The 12,411-nt window shown below is 38.2% G+C and overlaps 1 protein-coding gene across 1 annotated transcript; it reads left to right on the top strand.

Annotated features, from left to right (window-relative positions):
* Positions 1 to 3,087: 3,087 nt before the first annotated feature.
* LOC108677231 (WD repeat-containing protein 36) lies at positions 3,088 to 10,523 on the top strand. The gene is made up of 2 exons (XM_018165427.2): positions 3,088 to 3,341; positions 7,325 to 10,523. The coding sequence occupies exon 2, from the start codon at positions 7,336 to 7,338 to the stop codon at positions 10,018 to 10,020; it is 2,685 nt and encodes an 894-aa protein (XP_018020916.1). The 5' UTR covers positions 3,088 to 3,341; positions 7,325 to 7,335; the 3' UTR covers positions 10,021 to 10,523.
* Positions 10,524 to 12,411: the final 1,888 nt, after the last annotated feature.

Raw genomic sequence — 12,411 nt, 5'->3', positions numbered from 1 at the left:
TCCGAGGCTTACAAGCACACGCTGTTTTACCAACTTCTCCCTTTTGCCGATGAGAAACATGAGGGAACATATGTTTTCCAACAAGACAATGCTTCGATTCACACCTCAAAATCGGCAAACATGTGGTTCCTAGAGCAGAATATTACTCTGTAGCCGTGGCCGGCGCTTAGTCCTGAACTCAACCCCATTGAAAACTTATGGGGCATCATGGCGAGGGATGTTTACCAAAATGAGCGCCAGTTTCAATCTGTGAGTGACCTGAGCACGGCTATCCTTCGTTCTTGGGATAAAATTTCTCAAAAGACACTGAATTATATGGTAAATAGCGTGGGGAGAAGATGCATTGAGGTAATTATGGCGAAAGGAGGTGAGATTGCCTATTAAAATGAGTGTATGTGATCCACAAACGGAAAAACATATCTTGGTCTTTTAACCATTTCCACCTAGGTTTTTCTAATTTTCATAATTTCATCTCATAGATTTTGAGAAAATTATTTTTTTCGCATAGCGTTGGAACCGTTTTTAAACGTAGTTTAACTTCGTATAATTAGAATCCCATAATTTTTTGTGCAAGAAAAAATATTTGGAGAAAACTGGGTGGTCGTATAGCCATTTCCGGCACTGTACACGTATTACTATTTACATGTAGTACACTTCTTGCACTGCCAAGAGAGCCATCACAAATTTGATCGGTTGATCGTTATTGTTTTAAATTCTAAAATGGGGACCTAGGTCCCATCACGCAATAAGAAACATTGTTATTTCTACGAGCCTTACAGTATTAAGAATGCTATGAGTGGTGAATATTGGTTGTTAAAAGTCTAATTTGAAACGCCCCGCCTAATTTGATAGCCTTGCTCTCTGCGATTACCAAAAAGTCATCAACGATACTCAAGCATTTCCAGATATGACAAGCAGCATGAGTGAGTTAGCATCTAATAGTATCATCTGTCAACAACAGAAACATATTCTTGTTTTAGTATTGAGAAGTCACTTAAGAATGAGAGGATACAACTTTGAAAACACAAAATTTTCCGGCAGATCTGTCGTTTAAGTATTCAAAGTTCCAACTACAAAATTTGTGATTCTATTTCCGTGGGAAGTCAAAACGGGAGTGGGCTATCAAATAATATTCTCAATATTAGAAAAACGTTCAGGGACATATATTTATGTTTGAAACGTTCTAAGGATTCATTCATGTCCACTAAAAAGTAAGTTAACAGACAGAAACTGAAAAGATAGCGGTGATGAAATTGATTGGGTGGTTGAAGTGAGATTAATTTTCTGTTAAGTAAGCCCAACTTACGCCACGTGACCCCCAATGGGTACTTAGTATAGTATCTTCGGCGTTAAAGAATAGGCCTGTAAAGGACTGTCGCGGATTTGCTGTAGCAGTGAAGTAGTGTCCACAGGACGTGGGCGACGAGGCAGAGAGCTCTCTCCCAGGCGGCGGTAACGAGATAAGTCCGCGTGCGTAGCGTGGTGTGGTCCAGCGACAGTCGCAAGCGGAGAGATGTGACGGGGTAGCATCCAGGGAGCTGCCACGAATGAAACGACGAAGAAACTGAGCTAGTCAGAGGTGCAGTCACGCAAGGTGCGACGAGGCAGCAGAAGGTCCCTTGACGGCAATTACGAGAGGAGCTACGAAGCGGCTCCACGGGGTAGGACAGTGGCCATGAATGGTGTGACACATGGTTTAATTATATTAATTCAACCATGGGTGTGACAGAGCAGCAACTGAACGCAGCAGGATCGCAGGCGCCAGTTAATTAATGCAATGGTTTAGTTGCGGCAAAATGAGAGAATCAACATTTAATCACAGATTGGAAGAAATTTGAATACAGTAATTCAGATCGTACCATAGCGTTGATAATAGTTAACATTCTGAATTTCAATCAGACCCGTTCAGAATTGAAGCCCGGTTGCGCAGAAGTTAGTTTTACTTTTGATTTTCTTACGTCTCGGACAAATTTATGGCCGGACTTGCGGCCGGTCTCGCCGCCGGTGTCCAAATTCAGTGAGCATGGAATAACTCCCAAAGTAATAAACGTTGCTCGATGAAACTTGGTAAACGTATTCATTAGGACTTAACGGTGATGTTTAGCTCGTGACAATTTTTTTAATTTCACATTCATTCGTGAGTTATATGACGATACGTGCCGAAATTTGCAGTGAGCATGACATTTATTCTAAACTACTGTACATATTTGAACGAAACTTTGAATATAGAAACCTAACCTCCCAACGGCGATGTTTAGCTCGTGTTAATTTGTACGATTTCGCTTTCGTTTGCGAGTTATACGGATATACGGAGAAACGACCGGCATTTCTCAGGCCGATTTCTAAATTTGCATTGACCAAGAGCCGTATACGTAAAGCCGCATAACTCGCAAACGAAGGCAAAATCGAAAAAATGGTCACGCGCTAAACATCACCGCTGGGAGGTTAGGTATTCACTAACGAAGTTCCGTTCAAACTTGTTGAGTATTTTAGGAGAAATTCTACGTGCACTGCGAATATAGGCACGCATTGCTGCTTAAATAACGAATGAGGTAGAAGTGAAAAAAAAAAATTCGCAAACGAAGGCAAAATCTAAGAAATTGTCAAGAGCTAAACATCACCGTTGGGAGGTTAGGTTTCTATATTCAAAGTTTCCTCCAAATCTGTACAGTAGTTGATAAGAAATGTCATGCTCACTGCAAATTTCTACCAGTATCGTCATATAATTGATATAACTCACGAATGAAGGTGAAATTTAAAAAATTTGTCACGAGCTAAACATCACCATTAGGTCCTAATGAATACATGTACCAAGTTTCATCGAGCTACGTTCATTACGTTGGGAGATATTCCTTGCTCACTGAATTTGGGGAGACCGGCCGCGAGTCCGGCCGTAAATTTTTCCGAGACGTAAGGCCTATTTTACTTAAGAGATCGCGATTCGCGGGTGAGATCGGAGAAGGAATGGATGAATAAAGATGAATATTTGCTCAAACTTCAATTTAATGTATTGTAAGCTATCCAAGGGTGTTTTAGCGGTCAAAAAAATAGAACAAAATTTAGTTGGTAAAAATAAATTCCTGAATTTTTTTACAACAGAAACTTTTGATTGACTACTACTAAAGTCGACTTAATCGCAATCTAATCTACCTAGAAAGTTTGAGCAACACACTCCTAGCAGTTAGTATGATCTACGGCGTTATGCTGTTAAGTCATAGGAATAATATTTGAATAAATTTTAGGTACAAATCTAATTTTGTTTACATTCAAGCGAAATTTCGTTCGAAGTACCTAGTGTCGTTATTTCAGTCGATCTCACTATCCTGAAAGGCTGAAACAAGGTATGATTTGTGACAATAATTGAATTACCTAGGCTATAGTCCTATACAAAAGCAAATGGCCTAACTATCTAAGATGCCTAACTTGCTAAGTTGCTAAGTCACCAGTAAGTCTAAGTGAATCAACTTTATTGCAGTGCGCCTGCCTGCACGTTCATCTTTATTAAATTATTATAAAGCTGAGTGCAGCTGCCAGTGTCCGTCACAGGGTGGAATTCTAGAAATGGAGGTTCACTTATAAAAAAGCTTTCCACCCAAGGTGGAATGCTTTCCTTAGATACAGTGCTCCGTCAGGTGACTGACTATAAATGAAAAGGAGGATCAGAAGTGGACAAACTGTTTCAATTGTATAGTACCTCAGATTTGTTATAAAATTGTTTGAATGTCTCTTGTTTGATAGACATAGTGATAGTGGCAAAGCAGAGAGTTTTTTTAGACTCTCCCTCAAGTTCATTTTTGAGTCCTATAAGTAGACAAGCAAAGTATCATGGATACCAGCATTATCATACATAAGAAATTGGTTTAAACATTGAGTAAATGAGGAAATTTAAAATGAACTGATTCTAAAAAATCTTTGGTTTGCCACTATGTTGATAGATATTCTCTATTTTTCTTTTATTTAATGGATTTTTTGAAAATTTTCCAGGCTTTTTGTTTGTAATGATCAAGTTTAAGTTAAGTACGTATTTAGTTAACCAGTACTGTAGTACATATACCATATTTGGGGGCAGGGCTTATGGGCACAACCAATCACAGCTGGAAAGCATCCCCATCAACCAATCACAGCTTGAAAGCATCCCCAGCAACCAATCACAGCTAGAAAGCAGATAACATTACAACTCTATTAGGCAGGGATTTCCATCATGCGACACTAAACACGCAATTCAGAGTTCAGACGATCAGAACTACATCACATGTAAGCTATCGTGATACTGAATTGAATACCTAGCGGCTAGCGGGAAGATTCCCGCTAGGTATTCAATCTAGCGGGATGATCAATGAACTAACATTGATCATCCAGAGTTGAACAATCGCTCATAACAGAGTTGAACTAATCACTCGTATACTAAGTGCAAGAGAATGAATAATTATGTTGTTTCTAATCAAATGAACGAAACCTTTTTCTCTTTCTGATCTAACGAACGAAAACAAATTTTTGAAGATAATTCAGAAATCATAACGTCTATTGAATTCTAATACAAATCATTAATTTTAGCATCGTATTTCCAAAAATCAAGTATTGCATTTCTTTTAATTGAAAAACATTCTTTTACATCGAAAACATGGTGTGACGAATTCGTCGCACCAAGCTTCTACCGAGCTTCTACCGAGCTTCTACCGAGCTTCTAAATAAAAGCTTCTACCGAGAGTAATTACATGTTTAGAGTCTAGGCCGCACGTGTGTCGGTTAGCGTCACTTGTGAATTCGTTCGAACGACGTTCGATCGACTAGGCGCGTCGTTACTGCCAGTACAAACACAAAGGCTGCGCGTGATTGGAGTAAGCAGTTCAGATTTTTTTAACTTTTGAAACACAATTCAGTGCATTAAGGGTTAGAAGAGTGATTTCCATTCTTATATATAAACAGGATTAATAAAATACCTATCAAATCCATCCAATGCCATTCAATTTGTGATGTATGAACGACAGTTTTACTTTCATTCCTATGTATATGATTTCACTGCAGTGGAAGGTGAGGTGGTGTAACGCGGTGGTAGGGTTGATTTTTCGATACGTTTTCATATATTAACATGAGAATATATTAACTATACAGAATTCCACACTGGTACTGGTTAATTTAATATCCCTCTAGAATTCCACACTGGAATGTCCGACTTGTCAACAGTGTAACTGAATAAATTAAACTGATAAATGGTAGTACATATTGCATATTTGGGTAGTAGGCCTTAATATTTTTAAAAGTGTATAGGTACATCTGTAAGAGTAAGTTACTATAGTAACAGTGGATTCATCATCATGGATTCTAAATGATATTCTATGTTTAAATAATTATATATCAAAATTATTGTCAATTATAATTTAGAAAATATTTTTGATTTTGTTTCAAAATTGAATCGTGTGAAAATGATGATCTCCAAAGCCCAAATCAATGAAATCATCAAACTTTTTGCATGATAGGTAGGCCCTACCTAGTTTGTTAACTTTGTTACAACTTACAAGCATCAAGAGGTCAGACTGTCAGAGCACTCAGAGGACCATCTACCACTAGACAAACTTCTAGGTACATTTATCAAATATCAACTAATCTTTCTGAAATTTCACACATATACTAGCCTATGTTAAACTTGAAGGTAAAATAAAGAACAATTTGCTTGTATGAATTTTTTGAAAATTTTTTAAAAATGCAAAATAAATAGAAAATGGCAAAAGGGGATTCTTTAAAAAAATAGGTAATATCTTGAGCAAATCAGATGCTAGCCTACAAAATCAAGACACATTTTTCATTCAAATTAAAGTTATGTAGAATGTTGTGTAATGTTATGTAAGAGTAGGCTAAATTTTTTTCTTTTATGTCCGTTAATTAAGAAAATGTGTATTTTTAAAGTTTTGTTTATTTGTTTTATTTTATTGTTTTAGTTTTGTTACCACCAGAAAAATGTGGTTTTTAAAAATGTTTTTATATTTATTTATTTTCTACTTTTTAGTTTAGCAATTTTAGAAATTCAAATCATTTTCCAGGGTTGGTTTCTCTGGATATTTGACAATAAACTTGATTCCCAACCGTGAATTTTCATTTTTTTTATTATTTTTGTTTAAAGAAAAATAATTTTTTAAACTTAGGTAGCCTATTACTTCTGATGATCAAATCTTGAATTGTTAGGCAGCATAAGCATGCATGCCAAATTTCAAGTTTCTAGGATCTTCAGAAGTGCTCTAATTTAAGGTTTGAGTTTTTGATGACGGACAGAGACGAAGCGAAACTAAGAAAAACATGGTAAAAAGGGCTCCTAGAGTCATTAGGTATGGTCTTTAACTCTTTATGAATTGAATATGTCTTTCATTGCTGTAGCTTGAATACTGTATGAGTTAATTAGTTTTTAAGATGGCGTATTTTGGATATTTTAATCATTCAAGAGAGGCAAATGAAGTAAAATTCATGGAAAACAGAAGAATATGGATAAAAAATTCTTGATATTGTAGCCCAAGCTTCCTGATTCATTGCCATTAATTTGCATTTAGGGTACCAGCACACATCTTTGGACTTATTCCTGTCCAGTTTAACATGACTAATAAACTATAAATGGGATTTTTTTATATTCATATAAATATAAAATATTAATTTTATGTAAGTTCAAAACTGCATTACATAAAAACTATTGCATGTACATGATCCATGGTAGTATTTACTTGCTTGAATGTGGTATTTGCTTGCTTGAATGCACATTGTTTGTGGCTTTCAAATGAATGCAAACACATTATAATTAATGAGAGTAATGATCTATATATACAGATTTAATTTAAAGTAATCCTTGGACATATTGTTAACATGTGTTCATTTTATATATTTTTGAAATTGCTCTACGCAAAAAGTAAAGCACGTACAGACATGCATTTTGCTGCGTTAGATGCGCCTTTTCAGCAGCTACTAAGTGAGGCAAGAAAACAGAAAGCCAAAATTTTCTCTATTTTAAACTGGGACAGTTCCCATGAAGTTATTTTGAAAATATATCTTTATTGAATCTAATCTCCCACTGACTTATTTATTGTAGTGCCCCATTCAACTATGATAAATATTTTTGTAACCATGAATCTCTGAGGAGTGTTTTGCACTCTTTTGGTCACTTGTGTTAAGCAAAATATTATATGAATTTAATATAGTTCATGAGGTAGAAGAAGCATGAAAGTATAAAATTTGCCAACTATATCATAATGTTTTAACAGATTATCAAAGCATTAATTTTATAGACATTTTTTTATCTTTTATTGACCATACATTTTTAATATTTATATATAACTATTTCCAGGCACTGCTGAGATGGCACCTGAGAGCAAGCTCTTCGCGTCCTTCAGAGCAGCTGGCCTTGTCTCTTCGGGTAGGCCATTCATCCTGCGGTTCTACAAGGTCACACGCAAAACCATCCTCAAAGTTCCAGTAGGCAATGCTTTTCATGTCTATGATGCACACCGGCTTGTTCTTCGTGGAGTTAGTGACCACCATCAGTCAGCCATCACATGTCTTGAGTCCTCTTCTTCAAAAGATTTCTCAGGAACTGAAGGTGGCATCATCTATTGCTGGAATCCATTCACTGAGATTATTCATCAGCTTGTGGGTCACACAAGCGCTGTGCATCTGATGTGCTCTCTGGGTGATATTCTACTTTCAATTGATGTTAACAACAATATGAAAGTATGGGATGTGAAGCAGAATTGCATTTACTCTGAAATTGAATGGGACCAAGAAACATTCAACATTACTGCTGTGTGCCATCCCCCAACATACCTCAATAAAGTGTTACTTGGAAGTATACAAGGTAAACTTCGAATCTTTAATCTGAGAACTTCGAAATTAATTTATGAGTTTGAAGGATGGGAATCAAGCGTGACTGTCCTAGAACCTGCCCCTGCTATAGACACTGTTGCTATTGGTCTTGAAAATGGTTCTATTGTTATTCATAATCTGAAATTTGACCAAACCATCATGACACTAAAGCAAGATTGGGGCAAAGTTACTGCTCTGTGTTTCCGTTCTGATAACAACAGCATATTATTGTCTGGTACCGTCATTGGCCACATAGGAGTCTGGGACCTCAATGAGAGGAACCTAATGTCTGTAGTAGAGAATGCTCACAGTGGGCCTATAGTCACACTGACTTGTGCCAAAGGAGACCCTTTTGCTTTCTCCAACTCGACTGACAATTCCATCAAGTCCTGGATTTTTGATCTACCTGATGGAGGAGCAAGAGTTCATTACCACAGGGAAGGACACTCGGAACCACCACTGAAGGTCAGATTTCATGGTGCTAGTGACATGGCAATGATAAGTGGAGGCCAAGATTCTTCTATGCGCGTTTTCTTTGGACCCAAGTCTTGGGGCCTCAACATGGGCATGGCATGCTACAACAAAAAGGTGGTAAGACATAAAGGCCTCAAGTGTGCCGAAAAAATGCCTCCTATCATTCATTTCACAACTGAGACCACGCGAGATGAGGCGTGGGATAGCATTGCTGCTGTGCATTTGAATGCTTCTGAAGTATCAACTTGGTCATTCCACAGGAAGAAAATGAATGAACGTTTGCTGAAGCATAAACGCTTTAAAACTCCCGAGCTGGCACATGCGATGGCTACATGTATTGACATCAGCTCTTGTGGCAACTTTGTCTTCATTGGATACAACACAGGACATGTTGATAAGTACAATATCCAGTCAGGAATCTGGAAGCACTGTTTTGAGAACAGCAAGATGGTGGCAGTGCGAGGCCTTGTAACTGACTGTCTCAACCAATGGCTTGTAACCGGCGATCAAGATGGTACCTTACAATGGTGGGGCTTCCACAAAGGGAATCGACATAAAAGTTTGTCTCTGGAGGCTGGCGTTTACGGAATGCAAATTCACAGAAATTCAGGACTCTTTGCTGTTTCTCTTGACGACTGGAGTATTTCTGTCCTTGACATCGATACGCAATCGGTAGTAAGAAATTTCTGTGGGCATCACAATCAGGTTACTGACCTCGCATTTAGCTCTGATTCCAAGTGGCTCATTAGCTCATCCATGGACCACTCGATTCGCACCTGGGATTTGCCTTCGGGATCTTGCATTGATTTCTTTACTGTTCCCAAACCTGCCACGTCAATTGCTCTGTCTCCTGCTGACGAATACCTCGTCTCCACGCACGTCGGGGAACTTGGTCTGTATATGTGGGCTAACCGCAACTGGCTGAGTTTTGTGTCTCTAGAGCCGCTGAAGGAAGATTTCACTCCTCCCATGGTGAATCTGCCAGCCACTGCGCCTGATACTGGTACTGTAGATGAGCAAGACTCAGACGACTCAGACGAAGAAAATGACATGCAGTTCGATGAATACGTCTCGCCTGATCAGATCTCTGAGGATTTTATCTCCATTGATCTTGTTCCTTCTTCACGGTGGTTGAATCTAGCCAACATTGATCTCATAAAGAAAAGAAGTAAACCTCTAGAAGCTCCCAAAATTCCAAAATCTGCACCTTTCTTCTTGGAATCTGTATCTGGAATAGAAGCTCAAATGAACAACGAAAATACTCCGGATGAGGATGGTACATCAAAAATAATCAACCAATCTCAGTTCGTTCTTGAAACGCTGTCTCCTTTCGGTGCCCTGCTAAAAAAAGGCGACCATGCCAGTGCTTTTGAGAAACTTTTCAAAATGAGCCCGTCCAACATTGATATTGAAATCAGAAACTTGGATCCTGATCTCGGAGGTTCACGGGAAGCAATGCTGCAATTTTTGTACATGATTGCTAACGTTGTCGAGTCTCGGAAACATTTTGAAATAGCTCAGGGCTACATGTCGCTGTTTCTGAAGCGTCATCCCTTATTCGTGTGCAGCTCTGACGCCGATGTTAAAGAAGCTGTTGCTAAGTTGTCAGCAATACAAAGCAAATCCTGGCACGGTCTAAAGGACGATCTAAATCAATCACTTTGTCTGCTTTCTTACTTCAAGAATTCTGCCATGCTCAATTTCTGATGAGGAATAAATAAATTATGGAATTGGTAGTACTGAAATGCATTCTTAAATTATCTCATTAAGGTTTCTATTTCATTTTATAGATTTCACGGTCAGTCCTTAACCATTGGTTAAAAATGGTGTGCCTTTTTATTTCTTGTCAAAACTTTGATTTTTAAATTTAATGTTCTCGAAGATAGGAGCCGTCAAGACATGTGTTACGTACCGATATAAAATCAGTTTGCTACCTTTTTTCAATTCTTATCTTTAATTTCAATGCCTTGTCGATCGTATTATCATTTCGTGTTAGTCTTCCAGTTTGCAGATGAACAAATGTGACCAATTTACAGACATCATTAATTTGTGGTTTGGTTTTGAGAAGAATGCACCTGTGATGTGTTCCAATATTTCGTTGAATTATTGATCTATATACATAATAACATGACCCATGAATTTGTATACTGTGTTCAGCACGATGTTATTTTCCTGCATTTTCGATGGCGTAATAAAGTGATGTCTATGAACTACACGTTTTTTCTAGCCTTAGTTTTTTTTTCGGTAGATATACTCGTACATTATTTTTTTATTTCGGTTCAACTTATTTTTCAGTTTCACCTTTGATCTAATCAACATGAACTCCAGTTCTCAGCACTTCTCAGTTTTTAAGTATTCTCAGTTTTTTAAGTATTACGTACTATTCATATTTCTTCTACCATAACACAGTAAAAAGTAGCTTGCTACGCAGAGTCAAACTTTCTTACACATCAAGTAGTACTAGTTTATTAGTCCTGCGCACGTAAATTTCATTTACTAGAGTTCATTGCGGGTTATTTGAACTGTTGGTTGAGTGTTGAGGTTTTTTTCGTTTCTCAACACTGAAAGTGCGAAGGAATAAAAAACGGCTATAGTAATCCTAAACAGCTGGCTTACAACATGAGAACACACTTATATAACGTTGAAATAATTTGAGATGAGACGACAACGAAGATTTGTTAGTTCACGTTTTTTTAATATATCGAATCGCAAGCATCTCAAGCAAAATACTACTGACCAAATGACAGGAGCTAGCTAAAAGTTCGAGCTTGGAAGGCTCAGTTCATTTCTTGGTGTCGCCGGAAGGTTGAGTGAAATGCGGGATGAATGTGGATTCATCTTCAATATAAGGGTACGCACACAGTGAAAGCAGGCTTGCCTGCGCGGGCAACCTGCTCCAACCTGCCACAAGAATGAACATAGGATAATAATGTAAGTGTTCACAGTGAAAACCTGTACGAATAGGCTTCTGTATGCTATGGTTTCAACCTGCCACAAGAATGAACATAGGATAATAATGTAAGTGTTCACAGTGAAAACCTGTACGAATAGGCTTCTGTATTCTATGGTTTCAGGCGCCAGCATGAGCAGGTAACCAGCACGTTGGCAATCAATGAAAAATGAATTCAAAGTAATGCGTTACTTGGATGATGGGCCTGATCATACGTTATTACGATTCCTACTTTAGTTTTACAAGGAGCACAAAATTTAGCTGATAGTGCACAATCAATGCACAAAATCGTGCAGCACGTTTAATGCAGAAGTAAAGAGGCAAGTTTAGTGAAGAAAGATTGGAGATTATGAAGCATCCAAGAGACGCGGTCTCATCCAAGAGACGCGGTCTGAGTTACCGCGGTCTCAGAGACGCCTCCATAGAAGTATGGGCAGGGTGGCTCAATGGAATGAGTTCAGAGTACTAGGATTGGAGCAGAGAGGTGCGGGTTCGATCTCAGCTCTGTGTGCCATTTTCTGGTCAGAATCGGCGAGCAGGCCGAACGGTTAAATTAAGTAAAGCAATATTGAGGCAATAAGTTGCGTGTTCGAGACCACAACAATCTGTAAATGTTATTGAATGCTTAAAATCGGCAGCCGGGCCCACGGCCTAATTAACGCTGAAACCGCTTTATATTACATTATTATTACATATTAGATTTCAAAGGGCTACTGAGATTCAAACGAGTGCTAACAGTGAGGAACGCAACTCTTGCTATCCTCAGGAGATCGCAACTCGTGCAGGTATAAAATGAAGGAATTACGATGCAACTTATTCATGCGAAAAAACTTATTTTTGCTTCGAATCACCGACATTAGGAACAAATTCTTGCTGAGATCGTCAACACCTGAACTACACTAAAGTTATAAGACCTGCAGTGAGATGCAGATAGGCGACAGCCCATGCTTGGCCTAATCGCCAACGCCGACACTATTAGATCAAATAAAACTCTTTTGCTGTTGCGATCTATTTCTAACCGATAACCTGAAATGAACTTCATATCCCATAGCTCATTTCTTAGCTCAACCTTATGCTGAGCGGCAAAAGCGATCGATTCAGAACATTGAAGAGTACCTAGATTACGAATATTTCTCTCAAACGGTCGT

The sequence above is a fragment of the Hyalella azteca genome, unplaced genomic scaffold (genome assembly GCF_000764305.2).
Source record: "Hyalella azteca isolate HAZT.00-mixed unplaced genomic scaffold, Hazt_2.0.2 contig6811, whole genome shotgun sequence".
Lineage (NCBI taxonomy): Eukaryota > Metazoa > Arthropoda > Malacostraca > Amphipoda > Hyalellidae > Hyalella > Hyalella azteca.
The sequence above is the reverse complement of the archived record's forward strand: the minus strand, read 5'-3'. Positions and strand labels throughout refer to the sequence as shown.